General features: G+C 59.6%; 3 protein-coding genes and 1 pseudogene across 6 annotated transcripts; 3 read left to right on the top strand and 1 right to left on the bottom strand.

The window, feature by feature from the left end:
• Nucleotides 1-1,110: 1,110 nt before the first annotated feature.
• On the top strand, nucleotides 1,111-10,157 carry NDUFS2 (NADH:ubiquinone oxidoreductase core subunit S2). Of its 2 annotated transcripts, XM_008153074.3 has the most exons (14): nucleotides 1,111-1,244; nucleotides 1,909-2,015; nucleotides 5,499-5,689; nucleotides 6,992-7,112; nucleotides 7,219-7,331; nucleotides 7,577-7,651; nucleotides 7,790-7,867; nucleotides 7,993-8,078; nucleotides 8,266-8,385; nucleotides 8,959-9,088; nucleotides 9,313-9,408; nucleotides 9,533-9,616; nucleotides 9,731-9,788; nucleotides 9,954-10,157. In XM_008153074.3, exons 1-14 carry the CDS (start codon nucleotides 1,150-1,152, stop codon nucleotides 9,989-9,991), a joined length of 1,392 nt encoding a protein of 463 aa, XP_008151296.2. In that variant the 5' UTR covers nucleotides 1,111-1,149; the 3' UTR covers nucleotides 9,992-10,157. The 2 variants fall into 2 exon arrangements, with proteins under 2 accessions (XP_008151296.2, XP_054567443.1); XM_054711468.1 differs by lacking the exon at nucleotides 7,790-7,867 and having other exon boundaries at nucleotides 1,112-1,244.
• LOC103296478 (40S ribosomal protein S12-like) lies at nucleotides 3,237-3,621 on the bottom strand (annotated as a pseudogene).
• Nucleotides 10,158-10,269: 112 nt separating the features above from the next.
• Nucleotides 10,270-13,463, top strand: FCER1G (Fc epsilon receptor Ig). Its single transcript, XM_008153152.3, has 5 exons — nucleotides 10,270-10,768; nucleotides 12,269-12,360; nucleotides 12,500-12,532; nucleotides 12,921-12,941; nucleotides 13,093-13,463. Exons 1-5 carry the CDS (start codon nucleotides 10,720-10,722, stop codon nucleotides 13,153-13,155), a joined length of 258 nt encoding a protein of 85 aa, XP_008151374.1. The 5' UTR covers nucleotides 10,270-10,719; the 3' UTR covers nucleotides 13,156-13,463.
• Nucleotides 13,464-18,667: 5,204 nt separating this feature from the next.
• TOMM40L (translocase of outer mitochondrial membrane 40 like) lies at nucleotides 18,668-21,835 on the top strand. Of its 3 annotated transcripts, none has more exons than XM_054711528.1 (10): nucleotides 18,668-18,763; nucleotides 18,971-19,219; nucleotides 19,478-19,545; nucleotides 19,819-19,911; nucleotides 20,157-20,258; nucleotides 20,396-20,501; nucleotides 20,683-20,805; nucleotides 20,910-20,986; nucleotides 21,167-21,269; nucleotides 21,367-21,835. In XM_054711528.1, exons 2-10 carry the CDS (start codon nucleotides 19,105-19,107, stop codon nucleotides 21,540-21,542), a joined length of 963 nt encoding a protein of 320 aa, XP_054567503.1. In that variant the 5' UTR covers nucleotides 18,668-18,763; nucleotides 18,971-19,104; the 3' UTR covers nucleotides 21,543-21,835. The 3 variants fall into 3 exon arrangements, with proteins under 3 accessions (XP_054567503.1, XP_054567504.1, XP_008151297.1); XM_054711529.1 differs by having other exon boundaries at nucleotides 18,668-18,775; XM_008153075.3 differs by having other exon boundaries at nucleotides 18,670-18,763; nucleotides 21,403-21,835.
• Nucleotides 21,836-22,804: the final 969 nt, after the last annotated feature.

Here is a 22,804-nt window from a genome sequence, read left to right as displayed (position 1 = left end):
TCACCCCCGGCTGCGGCCGTTTCCCCAGGATTTCCCCAGGAAGCAGGGTGCAGCCCCGTCCCTTCCCTTCCCAGAGAAGGCCCCCCCACTCGTCCATCCCCTCGGCCTCGTCACCTCCTGTCCCCCACACCTCCCGCCCGCCCTTCCGGTTCAGGTGGCGGGCACCTGCCCGGGCCCACCCCAGGCCCTGACCCTAAGCGGAGGGGCTGGGAGAGGCCGGGGCGGGCGCGCCCCCCCGCTGGGCCGAGGACAAAGGGGTGACTGCGCGGGGAGACAAAGGGCCTCAGTCCGCAGCGGCGCGGGGTGGCGGCAGGGAGAGGCACAAACGGTGCCGTGTCCTCGGGGCCGCGCCGCGCCGTCCGCGCTCCTCCCGGGACGGAGCGGGCACAGCGATGCCCTCAGCACTCGCGGCCCCCCCGGGGGAGGCGGGGGGCTGTCGGCCCACCCAGGCTGCCGCCGGTGCCTGCGGCCGGGGAGCTGCCCCCACCCGCGCTCGGCTCCCAGGAGCGCCCTCCCTGGCGGGGCGCCGGCCCCCGTTCTCCGCGGCTGAGTTCCCGCTCCCCGCCCTGCTCCGTGGCTGTGGCCGGGCCCGGGGGCCCGGGGGAGCCTGCGCTCGGCTCCGGGGGCCCCGTACGCGGGCCGGCGGGCCCGCCCCGCTCAGGGGTCGCGCCGGGGCCGCGTTCCTGTGGCTCCGCCAGGACGGAGCCTCGTGTCCGCAAGACCCGAGGGGGCGGCCGTGACGCAGGTGGGGCGGGTGGGAGGCGTCCCTCGGCGCCCGCTGGGTCTGCCCCTCCATCCCCGCGGGGCTCCCCGCCGCGGGCCACCTCTCCCTGAGCCACAGCGACCTCGGGCGCGGGCTGGCTTCCGGGTGGGACCGCCCCAGGCGGGAGACGCGAGGCCCCAGCGCTCCCCCCAGAAAGGCCGACAGGAGCGGAGGGGACAGCCCCCTCGGTCCCCATTGAAGCCTCCGCGAGGCTGAGGCGCAGACCCGGATGTCGTCAAGTTCGGGTGGGCGACCCCGCCAGCTTCCAAGATGGCGGTCGCGTTGGGCCGAAGGGCGCGCGGCCCTCCCGAGGTGCGCAGGAGGGACTTCCGGGGGTGCGCAGGCGGGACTTCCGCCCGGCCTCCTCCGCCGTCTGCAGCGGCGACATGGCGGCGCTGAGGGCTGTGCGCGGCCTCGGGGGCGCCGCGGCCCGGCTGCTGCGGCCCGGCGCTGGGGGCCGGCTGCAGGGGCAGCCCAGCAGGTGAGACCCGCGCATCCCCCCGACGCGCTGTCCCCGTGGCTGGGAGCTCCACGGCCCCGGGGGCCCCGAGGAAAGGGTGACCTGGACCCGTGACCCCCGCCCAGGCCCGCTGTCTCGGACCCCAGGGGCCGCGGCGCCCGCCCTGGCCGAGGAAAGAAGTCTCGAGCTCGTTGGGCCAGCGGTGAAATGAGGTGGAGGGAGACCCTGCCCCTCAGCGTTGAGCTAGTGCCCCCTTCCCCTGGTCTCTGCTGCCTCTCCTGAACCCCGTCACGGGTGGGGTGCCGGCGGTGACACGTGGGAAAAGAGTGAAGGAGGAGCACAAACGGCGACCCCGGGCTGGCCGGTGCCTCGCTCTGCTCACACCGGAGCCGAGCCAAGGAGGCAGCGGGCGCCCTCCGTCTCCCCAGGTGACCTTGAAGGACGCGGACGGGAGCAGCTGGGATCCCAGCCTCGTGCGCAGGGCGGGGATGAAGTTCTGGCACAGCTGTTAGGGGGTAGGACGCCGGGGTCCAGCTGATTCTGCCAAAGCTGCAGCAGCCCGTGTCAGGCACTTGGCACTGAAGGATCCAGGCCTCCTTCCCGGGGTTCCCCCCCCCCCCCCCCCCCCGAGGGTGGATGGGAACAGGAACCAAGCACTGTTCAGCCTGTGCCTTGAACTCCGTAGAGGTGCCCGGCAGTGGCAGCCAGATGTGGAGTGGGCAGAGCAGTTTGGGGGAGCGGTCATGTACCCCACCAAGGAAACAGCCCACTGGAAGCCTCCACCTTGGAATGGTGAGTGCCAGGGCCCTGCCCGCCCGACTTGTACTGCTGAGCGCTGTTTTGGGAGGCGGAGCCCTCACCTTTGGCCTCTTTCTCCATGCAATCCAACAGACAGTAGCAGTGATCAGGGTAGGTGTTTGTCAAGTAGAGAAGGAACAGAAGAACATCCCAGGAGAAGAGAAATAGTAGGTCCCTACCAAGGATTTTTGTAAAGATGACATTAAAATATATATATGTAGCCCTAACTGGTTTGGCTCAGTGGATAGAGCGTCGGCCTGCGGACTGAAGGTTCCCAGGTTCGATTCCGGTCAAGGGCATGTACCTTGGTTGCGGGCACATCCCCAGTGGGGGGTGGGCAGGAGGCAGCTGATCGATGTTTCTCTCTCATTATGTTTCTAACTCTCTATCCCTCTCCCTTCCACTCTGTAAAAAATCAATAAAATATATTTAAAATATATGTATGTGTATATATATATATATATATATATATAAAATTGATTTCAGAGAAGAAGGGAGAGGGAGAAAGAGATAGAAACATCAATGATAAGAGACAATCATTGATCGGCTGCCTCCTTCATGCCCTACACTGGGGATCGAACCCGCAACCTGGGCAAGTGTCCTTACCAGGAATTGAACCGGGACCTCCTGGTTCATGAGTCAACACTCAACCGCTGAGCCATGTGTCTGGACTCTACCAAATTTATATCTTTAGCTTCAACTTTTCCCAGAGGTTCAGTAAACAGCATGTTTCCATCTCCCTGGCTGGTCACAAAGGAAACCTTCCTGAATACAAACACTTTTTTTCTCGGTCAAAACCAGTCTTTCCACTTTGACTTTTGGATTCGGATCAGTGGCACTGCCTTTCTCCTAATCTCTCAGAATTGACACTTGTCAGTCACCGTGGCTCAGTTTTCCCTTGCCTTCCGTCTGTGCCCAGTCAGTCACCAAGCCCTCCAGCTCTTTCCTCATGTGCATCCGGGCACCTCTCCCCTTTGTGTCCAGATGTGTCAGACCCTGGCTGTTTGAGGAGTCTCTTCACTGGGCTCCTCCCTGACCTGCTATCTGCTATCCTAATCCAGTGTCATTGCCTTCATTGTCCCCAAAGATCCATTTACCATGTCAATCATTCTCATGCTCAAAAACCTTTAAAGGCACTTCTAGTTACTTTTCTTTTTTTTTTTTTTTAATAAACAAAAGCCAAGTTTATTTGTTCATTCCCAGCGTTTGCAGTACTTACTCCTCAATGACATCCTTTGCCTGAGACTCTGCCATAGTCCTTAACCACCACGCAGCTGCAGCCCCCGCTTTACGGGGTTTCCCTCTCTGTCCATTTTCCAGAGGCCCACCCATTCCCCCCGTTTCTTGTTGTCGTCGACCTTGATTAGGTGGATTTGGTGTTCAGCACAAAGAGCCTCCACCAACTTGACGTACGTAGCTCATCACAGGTGGATGCAGGTACACAAAGGTGGGCTTGGCGCTGGTCTGAGGCTTTGGCAGCTTCGCGAATTCCTTGCGCGAGGCCATCGTGGATGAGGGCGGTCTTCAGCAGGTCTTGCAAAGCAGGATTAACGTCCATTACGCCTCCAGCAGCAATGCCTTCCTCGGCCACGGCGGTGGGTTATGGGTAGAGCCGAATCTTGAACGCATCCAAGCCTCCGCCTCTGCGCAACTCCGCGGCGGCAGGGAAAGAGCCTAGTTACTTTTCTTTTTCTTTCTTTTTTTTTTAAATATATTGTATTGATTTCACAGAGGAAGGGAAAAAGAGAGACAAACATCAATGATGAGAGAGAATCATTCATCAGCTGCCTCCTGCACGCCCCCTACTGGGATCGAGCCCACAACCCAGGCATGTGCCCTTGACCAGAATTGAATCTGGGACCCTTCAGTCCACAAGCTGATGCTCTATCCCCTGAGCCAAACCAGCTAGGGCTCCAGGTCGATTCCAGTCAAGGCCACATGCCCGGGTTGTGGGCTCGCTCCCCAGTGGGGGGCTTGCAGGAGGCAGCCAATCAAAGATTCTCTCTCATCATTGATGTTTCCATCTCTCCCTCCTCCTCTCTGAAATCAATAAAAATATATTTTAAAAAAATAGCAGCACTGCCTGCCAATACTGATCTGCCGCGGGGCAGGTAAGAGTCCCAGAAACACTTTACGCCAGGATTTGACCCTGTGGATTCACACCCTGGAGGTCTGTTCTCTCTGCCTCCGAATCATTTGAACTTAAGAGCCAGCTCAGGTCTTCACAGTGCTTTTCCCTCCCTTTAAATACTTAATGGCTGAGCCACTTAATTGGTAACTTGTCAGTGTGGCCTGTGTTACTAGTTTCTCACAGGTACTTACTTCCCAAATTAAATTGTAACATTCTCTTTTTTTTTTTTTTTAATACTTTTAAAAATTGACTTCGGAGAGGAAGAGAGAGATAGAAATGTCAATGATGAGAGAGAACCATTGATCAGCTGCCTCCTGCACACCCCCAACTGGGGATTGAGCCCACAACCCAGGCCTGTGCCTTTGACCGGAATCAAACTCAGGACGCTTCAGTCCACAGGCTGACACTCTATTCATTGAGCCACACCAGCTAGGGCTCAATTGTAACATTCTTGAGGGTCAGTCCTGGCTGGTGTGGCTCGGTTGGTTGGGTGTTGTCCTGTGCACCGAAAGTTGCCAGGTTGATTCCTGGTCAGGGCACATGTCTGCGTTGTGGGCTCGATCCCCCACAGGGGGCATGCAGGAGGCAGCCGATCCATGATTCTCTCTCATCATTGATGTTTTTCTCTCCCATTTCCTGGTGGGCCATCAGAAGCATTTGGAGAGCAGTGCATCCTAGTGGTTAAGAGTGTGGACCTTGAAATAAACAAAGAAAAAGAAAGAGTGTGGACCTTGGAGCTGAACAGGCTGAGTCCAGTCCAGACTCTGGGAAGGCATTTATCCTTTCTGGCCTCAGTTTTGCCAGTAAAATGGGGATAACAAAAGTACCTGGGCCCTGGCCGGTTTGGCTCAGTGGATAGAGCATCGGCCTGCGGACTGTGGGGTCCCGGGTTCGATTCTGGTTGGGGGCATGTGCCTTGGTTGTGGGCATGTCCCCAATGGGAGGTGTGCTGGAGGCAGCTAATCGATGTTTCTAGCTCTCTATTCCTCTCCCTCTCTGTAAAAAATCAATAAAATGTATTAAAAAAAAAAAAAAAGTACCTAGTACTCATATGAGAATTAACTAACATAAGTAAAATGGTTAGAGTAGTGCAGGGCACACAATAAGGGCCATATAGGTGTTAGCCATTATTATTATTATTATTTATTATTATTATTATTATTACAAGGGTATTCTGGGTGATGTGGGGAGAGTGGGTTTGTCATCCCTCTCCTCAAAAAGCTTTCCCAGCCAGTGGTCCTCCTGGAGATTAGGGAACCACAGTGTGGACCAGGGAAAGGGTAACCCTGCTGCCTCTTGGGCTGTCGGGAGATGCCCTTTGGCTCTGAACTCTTTCCCCTTCTCAGATGTGGACCCTCCAAAGGACACAATGGTGTCAAACCTGACCCTGAACTTTGGGCCCCAGCACCCAGCAGCCCATGGTGTGCTACGCCTAGTGATGGAGCTGAGTGGGGAGATGGTGCGGAAGTGTGACCCTCACATCGGGCTGCTGCACCGCGGCACCGAGAAGCTCATTGAACACAAGACCTACTTGCAGGTGTGGGCACACAGGCCTGTGCACGGGGCCTGGGCCATTGCCAGCTGGCTGGCCCCAAAACTGCGGGGTGGAGGCTTGTGAGGGAGGAGCGTGTGGAGGTTGTGAGGACAGTGTTGGTTGGGAGGAGGAAGGGTTGTGGCAGGGGATGCAGGACTTGAGCCACCTGGACTTGGTTTGCCCAGTAGGAATGCTTTGTAGCTAGAGCTGCACTCACAGCTTTTCTCGGGCTGACTTTGGGCTGCCCCGTGTCCTTCCTGTAGTGCCTCAGTTTCCCTGCTCTTCTATCGCACTCAGATGTCAAAGCCAGGCTCCCTGGGGGCAGGGACAGAGGAGAGAGACATCAGCTCCCAGGATTAACAGCTGAAGATTGTATCTTCCAGCTGTCTGCTTGCTTTCGAAATACTCAGTGAGTCAGAGTGACCAGGAGGGAGTCAGTGACAGAGTTTGACATTTTTAAGAGAACTTTGTGACCCAGGTGGTGAGGGTCAGAGTTAAAGGAACTGGATCTGGGGTAGGAACCTGAAGTTTTTTTCACTGTCACAAAGAAAGGTCTTGATGAGAGGATGATGGGTTCGGAAGAAGAGCCAGCCAGCCAGATTGCACTTGCCCCTGGAGATTTCAGGCAGTGGTGGCTTCTGGTCCCAGCGTCTGTGGCGTTAACCCTGAGCACTGCCCCACGTCACAGTGACATCTGTACAAGGACTGGCTTGTACAAGGACTTGTCTGTACAAGCACTGCCCCACGTCACAGTGACATCAGTACAAGGACTTGGCTTGTCTCAGCTCCGCCCCTTCCTGGAAACTAACGGCTGGGACTTAGAGCCTGATGTTCTGGGAAGGAGTCCTTCCTGCCAGAAACTTCCCACCTTCCTTCTGTCTGAACTCCGGGAATGGGGACTCCTAAGACTGATGACCTAGAGCAGGCGTCCTCAAACTACGGCCCGCGGGCCACATGCGGGTGTTTTCGCCGTTTTGTTTTTTTACTTCAAAATAAGATATGTGCAGCGTGCATAGGAATTCGTTCAGTTTTTTTTAAACTATAGTCCGGCCCTCCAACGGTCTGAGGGACAGTGAACTGGCCCCCGTTTAAAAAGTTTGAGGACCCCTGGTCTAGAGGATGGTTGGCAGTGGGGTGCTGGGCCCGGTCATCCTGCGTCAGACCTGTGCTCAGTCGTGTGTGGGAGCTGGAAATGGCTCCTGGTCAGAGTGTTTTCACTGAGGAGACTGCCCAGCACACTGTGGGGATTAGGTATCCTTGAGGGCTCCTGGCCCTGAGGGGGACCTGGTTCCTCCCTCTTTCCAGGCCCTTCCGTACTTTGACCGGCTGGACTATGTGTCCATGATGTGCAACGAGCAGGCTTACTCGCTGGCTGTGGAGAAACTGCTGAACATCCAGCCTCCCCCGCGGGCACAGTGGATCCGAGGTATGCCCAGCCCCCCGGGGCCCCGCTTCGTGTGCAGACCCCGGCTCTGCCCAGGCCTGCTTCAGCCTGGGTCTTGGGCCCCTTTCTTGTCCTCCCCTTTGTGCAGTGCTGTTTGGGGAAATCACACGGCTGTTGAACCACATTATGGCTGTGACCACACATGCCTTGGACATTGGGGCCATGACCCCTTTCTTCTGGATGTTTGAAGAAAGGGAGAAGGTAGGAGAAGGAGGGAAGAATAGGAATGGGGAAGGAGATGAGGAAGTGGAGAAGGTATGAAGGTGTAACGAGAGAGGACGCAGGGGGAACACTTAGGGGAGGTTTACTTAACCTGGGTTATATTCTTTTTTAGGGACCAGTTATATTCTTTAGGGATTCTGTTGTGAGGGGCAGGGGAGTGCACCACCATGTGGTCAGACTTAGGGGTCCAGGATTTTGTCCCCAATTCCCTGTGTCCCATCCAGATGTTTGAGTTCTACGAGCGAGTGTCGGGGGCTCGGATGCATGCTGCTTACGTCCGCCCAGGAGGGGTGCACCAGGTGAGCGGCCCCCAGCTTCTGTCCGTGCTTGAGTCCTTTGCAACCACTGGAGGGCAGCGCTGGCTTATGGAAAAGCCACCGTGTGGCCCTGGCCAGAGGCTCTGCTGTGCTCACTGTCACTCTCTGTCTGGCCTCTAGGACCTACCCCTTGGGCTTATGGATGACATTTATCAGTTTTCTAAAAACTTCTCTCTTCGGATTGATGAGGTGGAGGAGGTGAGAGAGGAGTCAGTGGGGGGAAATTCCTCTTTTCTCCTCAAGCAGGATTGTGGGGTTTTGGTCCCCAGTGCTAAAAGACACAGAGGTGTTAGACATTTGAACGGTGTTTTCCTGGCCAACAGATGCTCACCAACAATAGGATCTGGCGAAATCGGACCGTTGACATTGGGGTTGTAACTGCCGAAGATGCACTGAACTACGGCTTTAGGTGAAGGACTAGGCTTCTCCCCTGGGGGTGGGAGTTCTGGACTGAGAACATGGCTTCCTGGACCTCCCTGGCTACACTCTGAACTTGTGTCCCGCCCAGAGCAGGGGGCGTGGCGGGGGGAAGATTAAGGGAGGGAGGTGTCTTTCTTGGAGTGCGGAGAGCAGCCTTGTTGCTGTCGTCTCTGCAGTGGGGTGATGCTGCGGGGCTCGGGCATCCAGTGGGACCTGCGGAAGACCCAGCCCTATGACGTCTATGACCAGGTGGACTTCGATGTGCCCATTGGCTCCCGAGGGGACTGCTACGACAGGTGAGGCCCAGGTCCTCCTTAGCTCACGGTCCAGCTGGTGTCCCTTAACTTCCCCCTTAGCCACTTCCTGTCCTGCGTGCGTGAGTGCTTTCCACAGCACTGTCACGAGACACCTGTTTTACCCTGACGGTGTCCTTCCGCCTTAGAACTAGTGTGGCTGCATTTGATGGCTGAGGAAGTGGAGGCATGGAGGTCAGAGAAGAGCCCAGGATTAGTCCGCTGGAGTTGAGACTTAGACTCCTGACCCAGGTTCTTCCCACCAGATCCTCAGCTTTGAATCTCGTTCCTGTGTACTGACCCTGAATGAGATTTCCTGTTGCTTTTTGAGTCTGTCTGACTCTCACCCACTCGGTACTCCAGAAAGTGTTTAAGGTGGTGATCAAAGAGGGAAATGTTACTGGACAGGGTCTGAGGGCAGTAGGAGAGGACTTGGGGACAGGCCCAGTGCCAGAATCGAAGACTGCAGGCTTGCTGTGGTGGCCAGGCCACGCCCAGGTGCTCGGAAGGAGGAAGGAGGGAATCCCAGCGCTTTGCAGGCCGGAGCCTGTGCTCCAGGCTCTCTGTCTCCCTCAGGTACCTGTGCCGGGTGGAGGAGATGCGCCAGTCCCTTCGAATCATCTCTCAGTGTCTGAACAAGATGCCTCCTGGGGAGATCAAGGTTGATGACGCCAAAGTGTCTCCGCCCAAGCGAGCTGAGATGAAGGTAGCTGCAGGGCGAGGAGGGGAGTCCCGCAGGGCGAGCGAGAGGACCCTGGGATTCAGTCCGTTTGCAGAGAACTCACTCGAGGAGAGTCTCCAGCTCCTGTGGCCTCCTCTTCCTCTGTGTCTCTGCTCACTTCTTAGTCTCTCTGAGGGGAGACTGTTTCCCGTGCCGGGGTGGCGAGGAGACGGTGGATCTGAGTTACTGATGCTCCCCTTTCCCTGCAGACGTCTATGGAGTCCCTGATCCATCACTTTAAGTTGTACACTGAGGGCTACCAGGTTCCTCCAGGGGCCACATACACGGCCATTGAGGCTCCTAAGGTGAGAGGAGGGGCAGGAGTGGGCGGCTGGAGACATGTTGGTGAGGGTGTGGGTGACAAGAGGGTCAGCTGGCGAGGAGCAGCTCTTCCTGCTGATGGCAGCCGTCTCCTTCCTCCTCGGGCAGGGAGAGTTTGGGGTGTACCTGGTGTCTGATGGCAGCAGCCGCCCTTATCGATGCAAGATCAAGGCCCCTGGCTTTGCCCACCTGGTAAGAACCAGTCCCGATGACCAACTCCGCCATGCTGCCCTTGGCTGAGATGCCTGTGCACTTCCCCCCTCTACCCCGTGGCCCCGCTAGCGCTGTCGCTCTCCCCTCCTGCAGGCGGGTTTGGACAAGATGTCGAAGGGACACATGCTGGCGGACGTCGTGGCCATCATAGGTACGAGGCTGTTGTGTAGGCAGAGGCGCTGGGCCCCTCTGTGGGGGACAGAATCTGGACACTTCCTGTTCCGCAGAGACTCAGGGTGTGGACTCCGATCCTCAGTCTCGGGCACAGGGAGCTCTGGATCCGGGGTGACAGCACTTTCTCCTCCCGGCCTCCTAGGCACCCAGGACATTGTGTTTGGCGAAGTCGACCGGTGAGCAGGACAACAGCCCTTCATCTCCCGCCTCGACTTCCGTGGGAGCCTGTCGTTGGCAGTGGGCTGTGTGCGCACACTCAGCTGCCAGGCGTTCTGTGTGTGCTCTAGAAAAGAAAGTAATAAATTAGCCGCTCTGGCCCCTGGGCCAAAGCCTCTGGTATGTCTCAGTATCGCACTGTCTTTCGTTTTCATGGGAAACTTGGGTGTTTGCTAACCTTGTACTTCTCTGTTAGATTCCGTCTTAGCAGTTTTTCCTGTTCCTCTCCGCCCCTTCTCTGACTCTTGTCCTTTCCACTTCTCCATTCCCCATTTCCTCTTTTCCCTCAGCGCCCCCCTCCCAGACTTTGGTGCCCACACAGACCAGCACCCCTCAAATCAGGGCCGGGTGTCCCCGGCGGGAGGGAAAGGCTCCCGCGGGTCCTGGGGGGCCGGGCGGCAGTGCTCACGGCGGTCTGAGCAGGGCTGGTGGGCGGGGGCTGCTTGGTCTTTCCCAGCAGGGAGCCCCCTCCTGTGGAGGCCGAGCCCGGCCACTGGACGCCTGAGGCGGAAGGGCCCACACTGCCTGCTCCCTTAGTTGGCCCTTCCGGGAGCCGCCTGGTTTCTAGCGCAGGAAGGGGAAGGGGCCAGAGCTGGGGAGGCGGGGCAGGAAGGGGGGAACTCTGTGGTCAGGGAGCTGCCACCAGCACAGCTGCGCCGGCCCTCCGCCCGTGCCGCCCTCCGCCGCCCAAGATGATTCCCGCGGCGCTCCTGCTCGTCCTCCTTTGGGCTGAACCATCAGGTGAGGGACGGTGAACTAGACCCCAGGTGGGGGTCAAGGGCATATGGGCGGCTGAGGAGGGGCCCTGGGGGCGGGGGACAGCAGTGGGCAGCTGGGCACAGGGACTCGGGCTGGGCCTGTGTGGTTCCATCGGCACGAAAGTCAGTTTCCTCCTTCCTTGTCCCCACCTCAGGCTTGATAGGCCCCGGGCTCCAGCTGGCAGGGAGGGGTGTGCGACAAAAAGCTGGTCTGGGAACAGCCGTTTCCCGTGGGTGCCTTTGGGCTTGTCCAGGAGGAGCAGGCCTCTAGCTGGTTAAGTAATATCTGTCAAGTGCCTGTGGGGAGCAGAGCCTGGCCTGTGCGAGGGAGTGAGGCCAGGTTAGCCACACAGATGTGCCATGGCTAACATGCACCTCCCATCAGCCACTGCGCGGAGGGTGGGCAGCGTGAGCATCTAGAGACCTGAGCATCCTCGGGGAAACCGAGGCAGGAATGGGAAAGGCAGCAGTTTATGAACTCTCACCTCTTGCTCTCAGGGTTGTCTTATGTGAATGTTTACAAGATGGATGGTTGTGTCTGCAGTTTGGGGGGGACAGGATTAGTGAAACTGGAGGGAATTGGGGGAAATTGAAAGATGGAAGGAAGGTTGCCCCAGCCCAGCCGTGAAGGTGGAAGGGCCCGAGAGCGGCCGGGGTCCCTGCCCTGAGGCAGCTGCTTCGCTTGAGCCTTGGTTCGTCTCAGTAAGATGGTGACGGTTCCCTAACAGGCAGCTTTGGGATTTATCGGCATGGAGTGTGAGAGACCATCGTCACAGAAAAAAGTCACAGGCCCGGGAGCCACGTGACAGAGGCCAGGGTGATGGGCAGATAGGAGCTCAGGCCCTATTTTACTTCTTTAATTGCACAAACTTCCTCTCGGTGGCCCAGGGTGTGAGGAACAGGGTAGAGTCCCAAGACACCGCGTCCCCGAGACGGAATCTCCGTCGGGGCCTCTCTGGAGGACTGCCGGTGGGCACCCCGAGGCCGGGGAGCAGGCGCCTGCTGTTACATGCCCCGTGTCTGGTGGGCAGAGCGCCGGGCGGCCGAGGCTCGATGACCAATAACAGAGTAATGGCCTTCCCGCCCTTCCCCAGCTCACATCCTTCCTGTCCAGCTCTCAGCCACAGGTCACAGGACTGAGCAGAGGCTCCTGTGGTTTCTTCACTGACATTTGTCACTGCCTTCCCCTCGCCCTCCCCTCCAGGCTGAGGTTTTGGGTTTTGCCCAGTGCACTTAGATGAGTCCCTTGAGGGCCATGAAGCGCTCAGCCGAGCCTGAGGAACCCCAGTGCTCGCAGGAAAGGCCGGGGCTGAGGGAAGTCCTCAGGGCTTAGTGCACTGAGTTCCAGCCTCGCTCCGAGGCTGAGGAGAGGAGTCCAGGGAAAGAGCAGGCTTCCCTGGAGAGCACCCTCAGGCCTGGCCTCCCTCCCAGAGTCCTCCCTTCCCTGATGCCTTCGCCCCATGGGCACCCTCTCTCCCCTCAGAGGCCCTGGGAGAGCCTCAGATCTGCTACATCCTGGATGCAATCCTGTTTCTGTACGGGATCATCCTAACCCTGCTCTACTGTCGACTCAAGGTGAGGCTGGGCAGGTGGGTGGGGCCGAAAAGACGGGGACAGGGTGGCAGCCTGGCTTTAAGGGGAAACCCACCAAGTTGGGAGGGAAGGGGGATGGGCCACTAACATTGCTCTTACTAATGACCTTCCTCTACTCCAGATCCAGGTGCGAAAGGCAGCTGTAGCCTATCAGGTATGGACGCCCCTCCCCACGCCGAGGTGTCCACCGTTGTGCAGACTCGGCTCTTCTGGCCTATGGGCTTGGGGTCTGCAGCCCTGGGAGGGCATGCATCTCGGTGCCGACCTGCAGAAGCTTCAGAGACCCCCTTCCCACCTCACCTTGCCCCCTGCCCCCCACCCTGCCCACCTCACCCAGCACCCACCTCACCCTGCCCCCCTGCAACCCAGCCCAACCTTCCCACCTCACCCTGCCCACCCTGCCACCCAGCCACCCTGCCCACCTCGCCCACCCTGCCACCCAGCCACCCAGCCCGGCTGATAGGCTCCTGGGTGTGGGAGAAGATTCTGGGGGCCCTGGAGGGTGTGTGGGTCTCTGACAAGTTGCTCCTTTGCCTCCACAGAAGTCAGATGGCATTTACACGGTGAGTGAGTTGGCCCCGCCCACCCCAATCCCAGGAAGTCAGCAGGAGAGGGTGGATTTTGAGTGACCTTTGGAAGGGCAGGATCTGTGGGGGTGAGTGGGAGCCGTGGAGGGACGCAAGCTCCTGACTGTCCTCTGACCTTCACTTCCAGGGCCTGAGCCCCCGGAACCAGGAGACTTATGAGACCCTGAAGCATCAGAAACCGACAGAGTAACTGCAGGACGGATGCCCTGGGTCACGTCCTCCTGCTCCCAGTTCCTGCCCAGCCCCATGGCTGACACCACATATGCCTCCCGCCATTAATGCCAAGACCTCCATGTAAAGCGCTATGCCCCCATGAATGGACCCACTGGTTCCTCTTCCCTGCCAAGGCCTGTGCTCATGAATGTGCTTATGCTGGTCTCCTCCGACCGCCCCCTCCTTCCCTGCACCCAGCTCCCCACTGCCCCCTCCCTCCTCCCAGTTCCCACCGGGCAATGGGATGGGAGCAGCACCAATAAAGCCGCCACAGACTGGGCTCCACTCCTTGCTTCCTTCCCTGTAACGGAGCCTCTGCAGGGCTCCGGCTGGCACTGAAGCTGCCGTTGGGAGGAAGAGTCCCACGCAGACCTCCCAGAGCTCAGGGTCCGACGCCGGGCTGTTTTGCTCAATTGAAGGGCAAATGCTGCTGTGAGGCGACAAACGAGCCCCCGGCCCGGCCTGTGGTTTGGAGCGGGAGCAGGTCCCAGCAGGTTGGGGCTCCGGGCACATTCAGACCTGCGAACCGAAGAAGTGACTTCTGGGCGCGGGAAAGCCTGGCTGCCCGGCCTCAGAGGGACCAATTCAGTCACTGGGCGCCAGAGGCTGTGGGACAGCTCACCGTGTCCGAGGCACAGCCTGGCCCAAAAGCCCAGCGTCAGGAGGGACGATGTGAGGAAGGCTCATGTGATGCCCCAAGGCGGTGGTCGGCAAACTCACTAGTCAACAGAGCCAAATGCCAACAGGACGACTGAAATTTCTTTTGAGAGACAAATTTTTTAAACTTAAACTTCTTCTAACGCCACTTCTTCAAAATAGACTCGCCCAGGCCATGGTATTTTGTGGAAGAGCCACACTCAAGGGGCCAAAGAGCCGCATGTGGCTCGCGAGCCGCAGTTTGCCGACCACGGCCCTAAGGAAAGGTTGCATGGGGACAGTGAGTTCTCAGCGGGTTCTGGGGCGAGAGGGACCTTAGCGGGACAGGGTGGGATTGGATGTGGGCAAGACAGGGGGCAAGTTGGGTCCTGAGGGAGGGTCTCCTGGAGTGCCCGGGTGGGCGGTGAAGGAACCCCCCTCCGCGCCTGTCCTGTTTCCAGCAGGAGGCGGGGTTCCAGGAAGTACGTTGTGTTTTAGAGACAGACAGAAACATCGGTTGCCTTCTGCATGTGCCCTGACCCCAGGGATCAAATCTGCAACCCAGGTGCATGCCCTTGACTGGGAATTGAACCGGTGACCCTTTAGTGCGTGGGCCGACACTCTAACCACTGAGAACACTGATCAGGGGTTCTTAGAGAGAGAAACATTGATTGGTTGCCCTGGGTATGTGCCCTGGGAATCAAACCCTCCACCTTCTAGCGTACGGGATGATGCTCCAACCAACAGCCACACCGGCCAGGCCGGAAGTCTGCATCCCACCTGCTGCGGCCCGTCCTCAGGTGGGACCCTGGTCTGTGCCCAGGCCGCCCAGGCTGGCAGCTCTTTACTCCCACAGTGACTCCCACTTGTCAATGCATTTTTCCAACTCCTTGTACCATTTGCTCTGCTCACTCACCCTGTGAGGATTCAGGCTCTTCGTAGTTTAACCTGTCAAGTTAAAGTAGGTAGTCCTCCAGGGACAGACTGAGGGACAGACAGACTGAGGTCCGTCCCTGTGCACTTTAGCACGTGAGAAACCCACACGCCCTGGGAAAGAAGGGGAGGAAGATGGCCATGAGGGCTGAGGGTCATCAATATGCAGAAGAAATTGGAGCCTCATCTGAAGGCAATTTCAGATGAGACATGAGAAGTGTGTCAGGGAGGGAAGCAGCTGTTTTAGAGGTAAAGTGGGAACACCTGGCAATGCCTCCACTTGCCTCCGCCCTGCACAGCCACCCAGTCCGCTCTCTGTTCTGCTTTGATTTAATCCCGGCACCATGGCTCCCAGCATCTCTGGTCCCACATGTCCACCCACGGGAGCCGGCCGGCCTGAACTGGTGTGTCTGCTGGCTCCAGGCTCTCCAGTGGCCGCTGGGCCAGAGCTGACAGCACCAGATAAGAATGGGGAGGGTGTGGAAAGGTGTCCCCAGATAGGGGTCCGGGTGAGAGCAGTTTGGGGAGAGTGACCCGAACCTTTTACTGTAGGCCGGGGGTGGGAGCGAGCAGTGTTCCCCGGCTCGGAAGGGAGGGCCTTGGAGACATCTGTGGGTTCATGTTTTGGAAGCTTCTCTTCATAGGGTGATGGGGAGGAGCTTCTGAGGGAGGCCTCGTCTCCTGTGACCTGCCCAAGGCCAGGAATCCAGCCTGGGTCTCATGCCTTTCTCAGCCCCGCATCCATGCAAAGGTTCTTTTTTATTTTTAACATATTTTTATTGATTTCAGAGAGGAAGGGAGAGGCAGAGAGAGATAGAAACATCAATGATGAGAGAAAATCATGGATCAGCTGCCTCCTGCACGCCCCACACTGGGGATCGAGCCCACAATCTGGGCATGTGCCCTTGACCAGGAATCGAACCTGGGACCTTTCTGTCCGAAGGCCAACACTCTATCCACTGAGCCACACCAGCTAGGGCCATGCAAAGGCTCTTCATCTCTCAGAGCCGCTCCGGGCCTGGAGGAGACTCTGCGGGGCCCACTCTGCTGTCTCCCACATTTGTCTCTTGGACCCTTTCTCCACCCTTCACACCCGAGCTGCCTCCTCCTCATGGACGTCTGTCTTCCTCCTCCCGTCCTCACAAAGCTCACATGAGCTCCTTCACTATTTACTATAGAAGCAAGCCGTGTGGAGGGAGGGGGCTGGAGGCTGGCCAGATGTGTCCTAGGGGCCAGCTTGGGGTGGCTGGGCGTCCGGCGGTGATTGGAATACCACGAAGCAATTGAGGAAGCTCATCACATCATTTCCAGCCTTCCTGACTGGGGGGTCAGCTGCTCACGTGTCTTCTCCGAGTAAACCCTGGATGTATGAGGTTAGAGGTCAGCGTAAGGAACCAAGGCACTGGCAGGGGCCTTGGTGGTATGGGAGGTGGGACCCAGTCCCCAGCTCAGTGCCTGGTCCATGCTGGCACGGTACAGCTCTAGGAGGAGAGGCAAGCCCTGGAGGACCACACCTGGAGACAGAAATCCACAACCCAGCTGCTGCGGCCCATCTGTCCACAAGGCCCATGGGCCTGCAGGGATGAGGCAACTGTTCTCTCCAATTCGAAGCTCAATTTCCCCGATCTCCACCCCGAGCTCAGTCTCCTGTGGGCCCTGAACCCCGCCTTGCTGAGACTTACTTGGCCTGGGCCTGGACCTCTCAAGAGTCGGTCACGGTCCGCAGGTACTGAGAGAACAGGCTCTGCAGCTCGTCTCCTCCGCCTGCCTCCGGACCAAGGCTCCTGGGCACACAGGAACACCCGCCCTTTTCAGCTGGTCCCCAATACTGAGTCCTGGCCTCCGGCGACGCCACGCCGGTGCCCAGCCCAAACAGGCCTCCCACTCCAGGCCTTTGGATGGGTTTTCTCACTTTAGAGGGGGCTGGTCTTCGTTTTGAGCCCTGGGGTTGGCAGATCTGGGCACAGAACTGCCAGATGGGCAGCCAGGACCCCTACTGCCTCCTCCTTGGGAGCCCCCTCCCCTCCACACCCACCTTCGAGGCCAGAGATGGTGAGCAGCACCATCGCTACAAGCAGCGCCCTGGTGGTGCCGTGGGGCGGTGGCCTGGAACAGGTGGAGGTGGGCAACACTGAAGCTGGGCGGCCTTCAGCCCTTCCCAGGGGCCCTTCCCAGGTGCCCGCTCCAACGGGTCCCTTCTCTCCCCAGTGAAAACCTGGTCCTCCTTGGATGCTCCCCACTGGCCAGCGCCTCTGTCCTTGTGCCTGCGCCTGGCCTGGCTGGGGAGGCAGGGCTACGTGTCTGCCTGCTTCCCACCCCCGTCAGGTGACGAGGACTGTGGAGGGACATTGGGGTGGACATGTTGGAGTAAACAAGTTGGAGAGATGGGGGAGGAGAGGACAAGTGCATGGGGGATGCCTGGTGCAGGCCTTTGTGGCGGCAAGGGGGTGTCCTTTAGGCCTACTGGAGGTTCACTCTTTTGGGGTCCGGGGTAGCAGTCCCTAGCTCTGAGCGCTGCAGGAAGTAAGAGTGCTTACGTTTCTCTGGAAGCTCTGACATATCAACCCTCAGCCCTCAATAACTGTCCCATTAGGAGTAGATTTTGTCTCCCCAACTCTACCCCGCCCCCCTTCACTGCAACTCGCAAGAGGTTTTGGGGAACAGAAGAAGGGAGAAAGGAGTTGAAATTAGGGGTAGGGATGAGGGTCAGAGGGCAGGTGATTCGTTTGGTCCCTTCCTCAGTTAATGTGTGATGAGACAGGGTTGAAAACATGTTGACCAATTATCACACCCTACCCCCAGTCAGAAAGCAGCCTCTGCTCTCCACCCCGTTGGAAGGCTCTGGTAGGAAAAGAGGTTCACGTTAAAGGGTAGAAGTTGAAGGTCCCTGGTCATTGGACCACCTTATCAGGTCGAGTTGGTAGCCAGCAGAAGTGAGTCAGCAGGGGCCACAGCACCCCTCTGCCCAGATAGGGAGGGCGGGAGGTCCATTCCCCAGGCATCTGGGTGAAGTCAGCTGAGTAGATATCAGAAGCATTTGCATCTTTCTCCTTTTTGCGGTCAAATTGTAGCAGGACATTCCCGAGAGAGGGGGGTGGAGATGCGGGGACCAGCGAGGGCTCCCCTTATTTCCCTGTGGAGCCCCCAGTGCTGGAAGGCACTCCACTGACTCCCGCCTGGCCCTGGAGTGGAGCGCACTTGGGGGCGGGGCCCATATTCCGGGATTTTATGGGCCCTCTGCCTGGGGAATCAGGGAAGGAAGGATTGATTAATTACAGGGGCAGCTGTTTCAGGGGCCGTTCTGCTAGAATAGAGGCTGCAGCCCCTGCTCCTCCACACCCCAGGCGCTCACACGGGTCCCATTCCGAGAGGACCAGCAGAACTCAGAGCGAGTGCAGGAGCGCGTCCTAGGACGGCTGTGCAGGCGAGCAGCTCGCATTTGCAGAGCGTCGTGGAGGCCTGCGAGCAGGAGCCCAGGCGAACCTGGGGCGGGGCGCCGAGGGGCCATTGAACCCGGGTTGAAAATGAGTCTTCCCCGTCGTTCCTCTGCCCTCTGCTCCAAGGCAGGTCTCCGCGCGGTATGGTGGAGGGAGCTTCGACGGCCCAGGCTCCGAGGCGCTCCCTCCAGAGTCCCGCGCGCTCCCACGTCGACCCTGGAGAAGCCGCGGCCCAAGCCAATCCTCTCCGAGTCAGTCTCGGGAGCGGCCCGCAAGTCCCGCCCCCGCAGCGCCAAGGCTGGAGCTCTCTGGACGCGGCGCCTGCCACTCCTCTGCTTCCTCCTCTCCCATTGGCCCCTGGGAGATCGAGGCCGCTTGTTTTTAATAGATTGGGCGGGGCCCAGCCCCGGGAGGGCCGGGTCTTTAAAAGCCTTCTTTTGCCCGGTTCCAAGATGGTGCTCATGACCACGCTGAGACAGCAGCGTGAAGCCGCAGTCCTGCCATCACTCAAGATGGCTGCCCCCATCAAGATGACCGGGGTGTGCCGGGGGGGAAGGGGCAGCACGAAGGTCTGAGACGGTAAGGCGACCGGTACGTGGCGAACCTCGCCTTGCGGCCCCGGCATGGAGAGTAGAAAGACTAGGAAGCGGGGGAGCCGGTGGGGGGAGGGCTGGCGAGGGGGAAGGGACGGATGGCAGGTGGGGCTGTGGGACCAGGGGTGGGACGGGACTGTGCCTGCGATTCAGTGCCCACACCGGTGCCCTCGCCCCGCTCTTCTCGTCCCAGGCCCAGCGTCGGACCATGTGGAAGTTTCCGGGGCCGGGGAGCCGGATGATGGGGGGTGGGGCCCGTGGGGGGTAGAGGGAGGAATAGCATCCTTCCCAGGCTCACCCCGGCCCCTCCTCGTCCTCCGGACTGAAATGGGGAACACGCTGGGCCTGGCTCCGATGGCGGCTTTGCCCCGCCGGAGCCCCCGTCGAGAGGAACCTCTGCCCAACCCCGGGAGCTTCGATGAGCTGCACCGCCTGTGCAAAGGTGAGCGCTTGAACTCGGGTGGAGGGGGCGGGGGGTCTTGCCTGCTGGCGTGCAGGGATGGGAGCAGGAAAGGGAGATCACGCCGGGCTTCCGGCCTCAGGGAGGACCAGGTGCCGCAATGGAGTGGGGCGTTTTGTTGCAGAACCGGAAGGGAGGCCAGTTCCTCCAAAGCGCTTGCTGTGACACGCACGGGGATGCTCCTTGGGGTCGGGGCTCCTCTCTGTGCTTACTCCTTCCCTCCCTCCCTCCCACCTTCAGATGTATTCCCAGGACAGATGGAGGGAGTGAAGCTCGTTGTCAACAAGGTTCTGAGCAGCCATTTCCAGGTGCTCCCACTTCTCCGGCCCCTCCTCACTGCGCCTCCTGCCCGGCCCACCCCCTCCTTCCTCTGCTCCCTGCCCGGCCGGGCTGCGGGAAGAGGGGGGAGGAGCCGGGCTCTAACTCCCTTGCTGGTGGGACTTGTTGCTTTTAGTCAGGTGACCCTCAGTATGTGTTGGATAGTTGGGATTCTTGAAAGGCCTGGATGGGGCCGGGATGAAGGGTGAGATGGGGCCTGAGGCAGCAGGAATGCTCTCCTCCACCGGCTTCTCTTCCCGCAGGTGGCGCACACTGTGCACCTGAGTGCTCTGGGCCTGCCTGGCTACCACCTGCACGCGGCCTACGCAGGGGACTGGCAACTCAGCCCCACCGAGGTGAGGGCTCCGCACGCCGGGCCGCCTCTAAGAGCCGCCTGTAGGAGGAGGAAACGTGTGTGTATGGGGAGGGCACCTCTTGTTCCTCTGGGTTTCTTCTGAATGGGAAGAGAGGAGGGACACTGTGTGATTGAGTGGGAGTTTTTCTTTGTGGCTCCACTAGGGGGCGCTGGGTTCTTGGTATTTGGGTTTGGGCTGAATGGAACCCTAGCCCAGCTTAGCCTGACTGTCTAGCTCTTCAACAGGTTTTCCCCACTGTGGTAGGTGATTGGGACAGCAGTGGCAGCCTCAACGCCCAGGTCCTGCTCCTCTTGGCAGAACGGCTCCGAGCCAAGGCTGTCTTCCAGGTGACCCATGGTTCCTGCCTCCATCCGAGGGTTTCTTTCCTCCATGAATGTCCTGCTCCCCGGCCCCAGGGGGAGGAGCAGAGGCGACAGTGATGGCAGAGAGGGAGGGAGATCTTACCTCTTGCACTCCATCCCAGACACAGCAGTCCAAGTTCCTGACCTGGCAGTTTGACGGCGAGTACCGGGGAGATGACTACACAGCGACTCTGACCCTCGGAAATCCTGACTTGATTGGGGAGTCGGGTGAGAATTGGGACAGGGTTCTTTTTATCTTGGCTGCCCACCTGCTGATGTTGGCAGTCTTCATCATCGCACAGTTCAGGGATTAGACAAGAAACCTGTGGGCAGGCTGGGTGGGGTCCCTGCGGGGGAGGGCAGGCCGGCGTGTTGTCTCTAGGCCTGACTCTGTGTCTCCCACTCCCAGTGATCGTGGTCGCTCACTTCCTGCAGAGCCTCACACATCGGCTGGTGTTGGGAGGAGAGTTAGTGTATCACCGGCGGCCCGGCGAAGAGGGGGCCATCTTGACGCTGGCGGGGAAGTACTCCGGTGTGCTGCGAGGGCGTGATGGAGGGGAATGCTGGCCTGGGCTGGGTTTCCTGGCCTGTGTCCACAGCAGTAATGCTCCTGTCCTCCGCCTTTGCTTTCCACAGCTGTACACTGGGTCGCTACATTGAATGTGGGATCAGGTGGGGCCCATGCAAGTTATTACCACAGGGCAAATGAGCAGGTGAGACGACTGACCCCCCCACCGCATGCCACTCGTGCCCTGGTGCCCACCCTGGGCCTCCACAGGCCCCGCTGACCGGCTGTCTTCCGCCTGCGCTTCCCACACATTTCACGCGTGCCTCCTGCTGCCGGCCCGCCAGGACCCCGCAGTCCCTACAGAGACCGGCCTCTCCCCCCTCAGGTTCAGGTTGGCGTGGAGTTTGAGGCAAACACCAGGCTACAAGACACCACCTTCTCCTTTGGTTACCACCTGACTCTGCCCCAGGCCAACATGGTGTTCAAAGGTGAGGGTGATGGGACCGCACCGGAGCTGTTGTGGGATGGGGGGCAGGTAGGGGGCGGGGACGCTCCCCCTCACTTCCGCCGACTCCTTTCTCCAAGCCCGGGTGCCTAACCTGGCCCGCATCTCCTGTGCAGGCGTGGTGGACAGTAACTGGTGCGTGGGCGCGGTGCTGGAGAAGAAGATGCCCCCGCTGCCCGTCACCCTCGCCCTGGGGGCCTTCCTCAACCACTGGCGCAGCAGGTTCCACTGTGGCTTCGGCGTCACTGTGGGCTGAGGCGCCCGGCCCCGCAGCAGCGGCAGCCGCTGAGTTAGGTGCCCGAGGCCAGAGGGGGCCTTCTCTGCAGCCCGCCTGGCTGGGTGGCCTCTGGGTCCCAGGAGCAGAGTGGGCCGGGCCGTGCCCGCACTGTGAGACGGTGGTTTGAGGCCCGCCCCTGCCCCGCACGCCCCGTCCCGCCGCGGCTCTGGCTAAGGGAGACGGGGCGGGGCCTGTGGCGGAGCTGCCCCTCATGCTCCCCCTCTTCCTTTCCCTGTGGACTGGATTAAAGCTCCTCACCTCTTCCTCTCAGAGCGGCAATGTCTGCATGGGATTGCGCCTTCCGTTTGCCCCCCCAGCGCCTCAGGCTGGGAAAGAACCTTGACCTCAGAAAGCGGGGCCACCCGTTCCCAGAGGAGCTCCTCCTCCTGTTTCCTGGGCTTCCAGAGAGCAGCTCCCACGGCACGCGCGCCCTGACTGCCGAGGGGCAGCTGGTGCTGCAGGAAACCGGGGCTCCCTTTCCTCTGGCCCCGCTCTGGGCCCAGCGCGGGCCCCTCCAGGCCGGTGTGTCAGGCCGGGCGGTGCCGGCCGCGCAGACCCTGCACAGAGGCGTCGCGCAGCCAGCCCACAGGTGCTGGATGTGGCCGTGCGCGTTGTTCATGCTCCGGCGCAGCCGGAGCCCAGCAGCTTGGCATACAGAAGCCTTTGGAGGGGGAGGGAGTGGGGCCCCGGGGAAAGGAGGGTAATGTGGCCGCTGAGCGTCCGAGGCCCCGAGCCCCAAACTGCCCACGGCGAGGCTCGCTGTGCACACCAGAGGAGACCGTGCCGGGCTAACAGACCTTGCCAAGGTCCCAGGGTCCCCGGGGCCTCTGCCGTTTCTCTTGAACCCCAAGCTCTGAGGGCCCTGAGTGAAGAAAGCCCCAGAATTGGCTAGAACTTCAACTGTGAGGAATCTGAGGGTCTGGCCTTCTCAGCAGTTCTAGAAGGTGGGTGTGTTCTGTGGTCGGGAGCATCCCAGGGCGGCTGGTGGAGTGAGCGGAACAGAAGGGAGACACGCAGAGCTGGGGGCGGACTGTGGAGCCAGGCCTTTGCCAGGAGCTGTGTGTGAGCAAAACTTCCAGGGGAATGAAAATGGAAGGATGGGCCGTGAGGAGGAGGGGAGAGGCCCAGGAAAGAGGGAGCACCACTCCCGACAGGCGCTTTTGTCTGAGAGGTTGGCAGGCGAGGTGTGGATGGCATCGGCCTCAGGAATGCTGGTGCAGAGCCCGTGAGCAGCCGCTTGG

This window comes from Eptesicus fuscus, chromosome 22, assembly GCF_027574615.1.
Source record: "Eptesicus fuscus isolate TK198812 chromosome 22, DD_ASM_mEF_20220401, whole genome shotgun sequence".
NCBI classification, from domain to species: Eukaryota; Metazoa; Chordata; class Mammalia; order Chiroptera; family Vespertilionidae; genus Eptesicus; species Eptesicus fuscus.
This window is presented reverse-complemented; position numbering and strand designations above follow the sequence as displayed.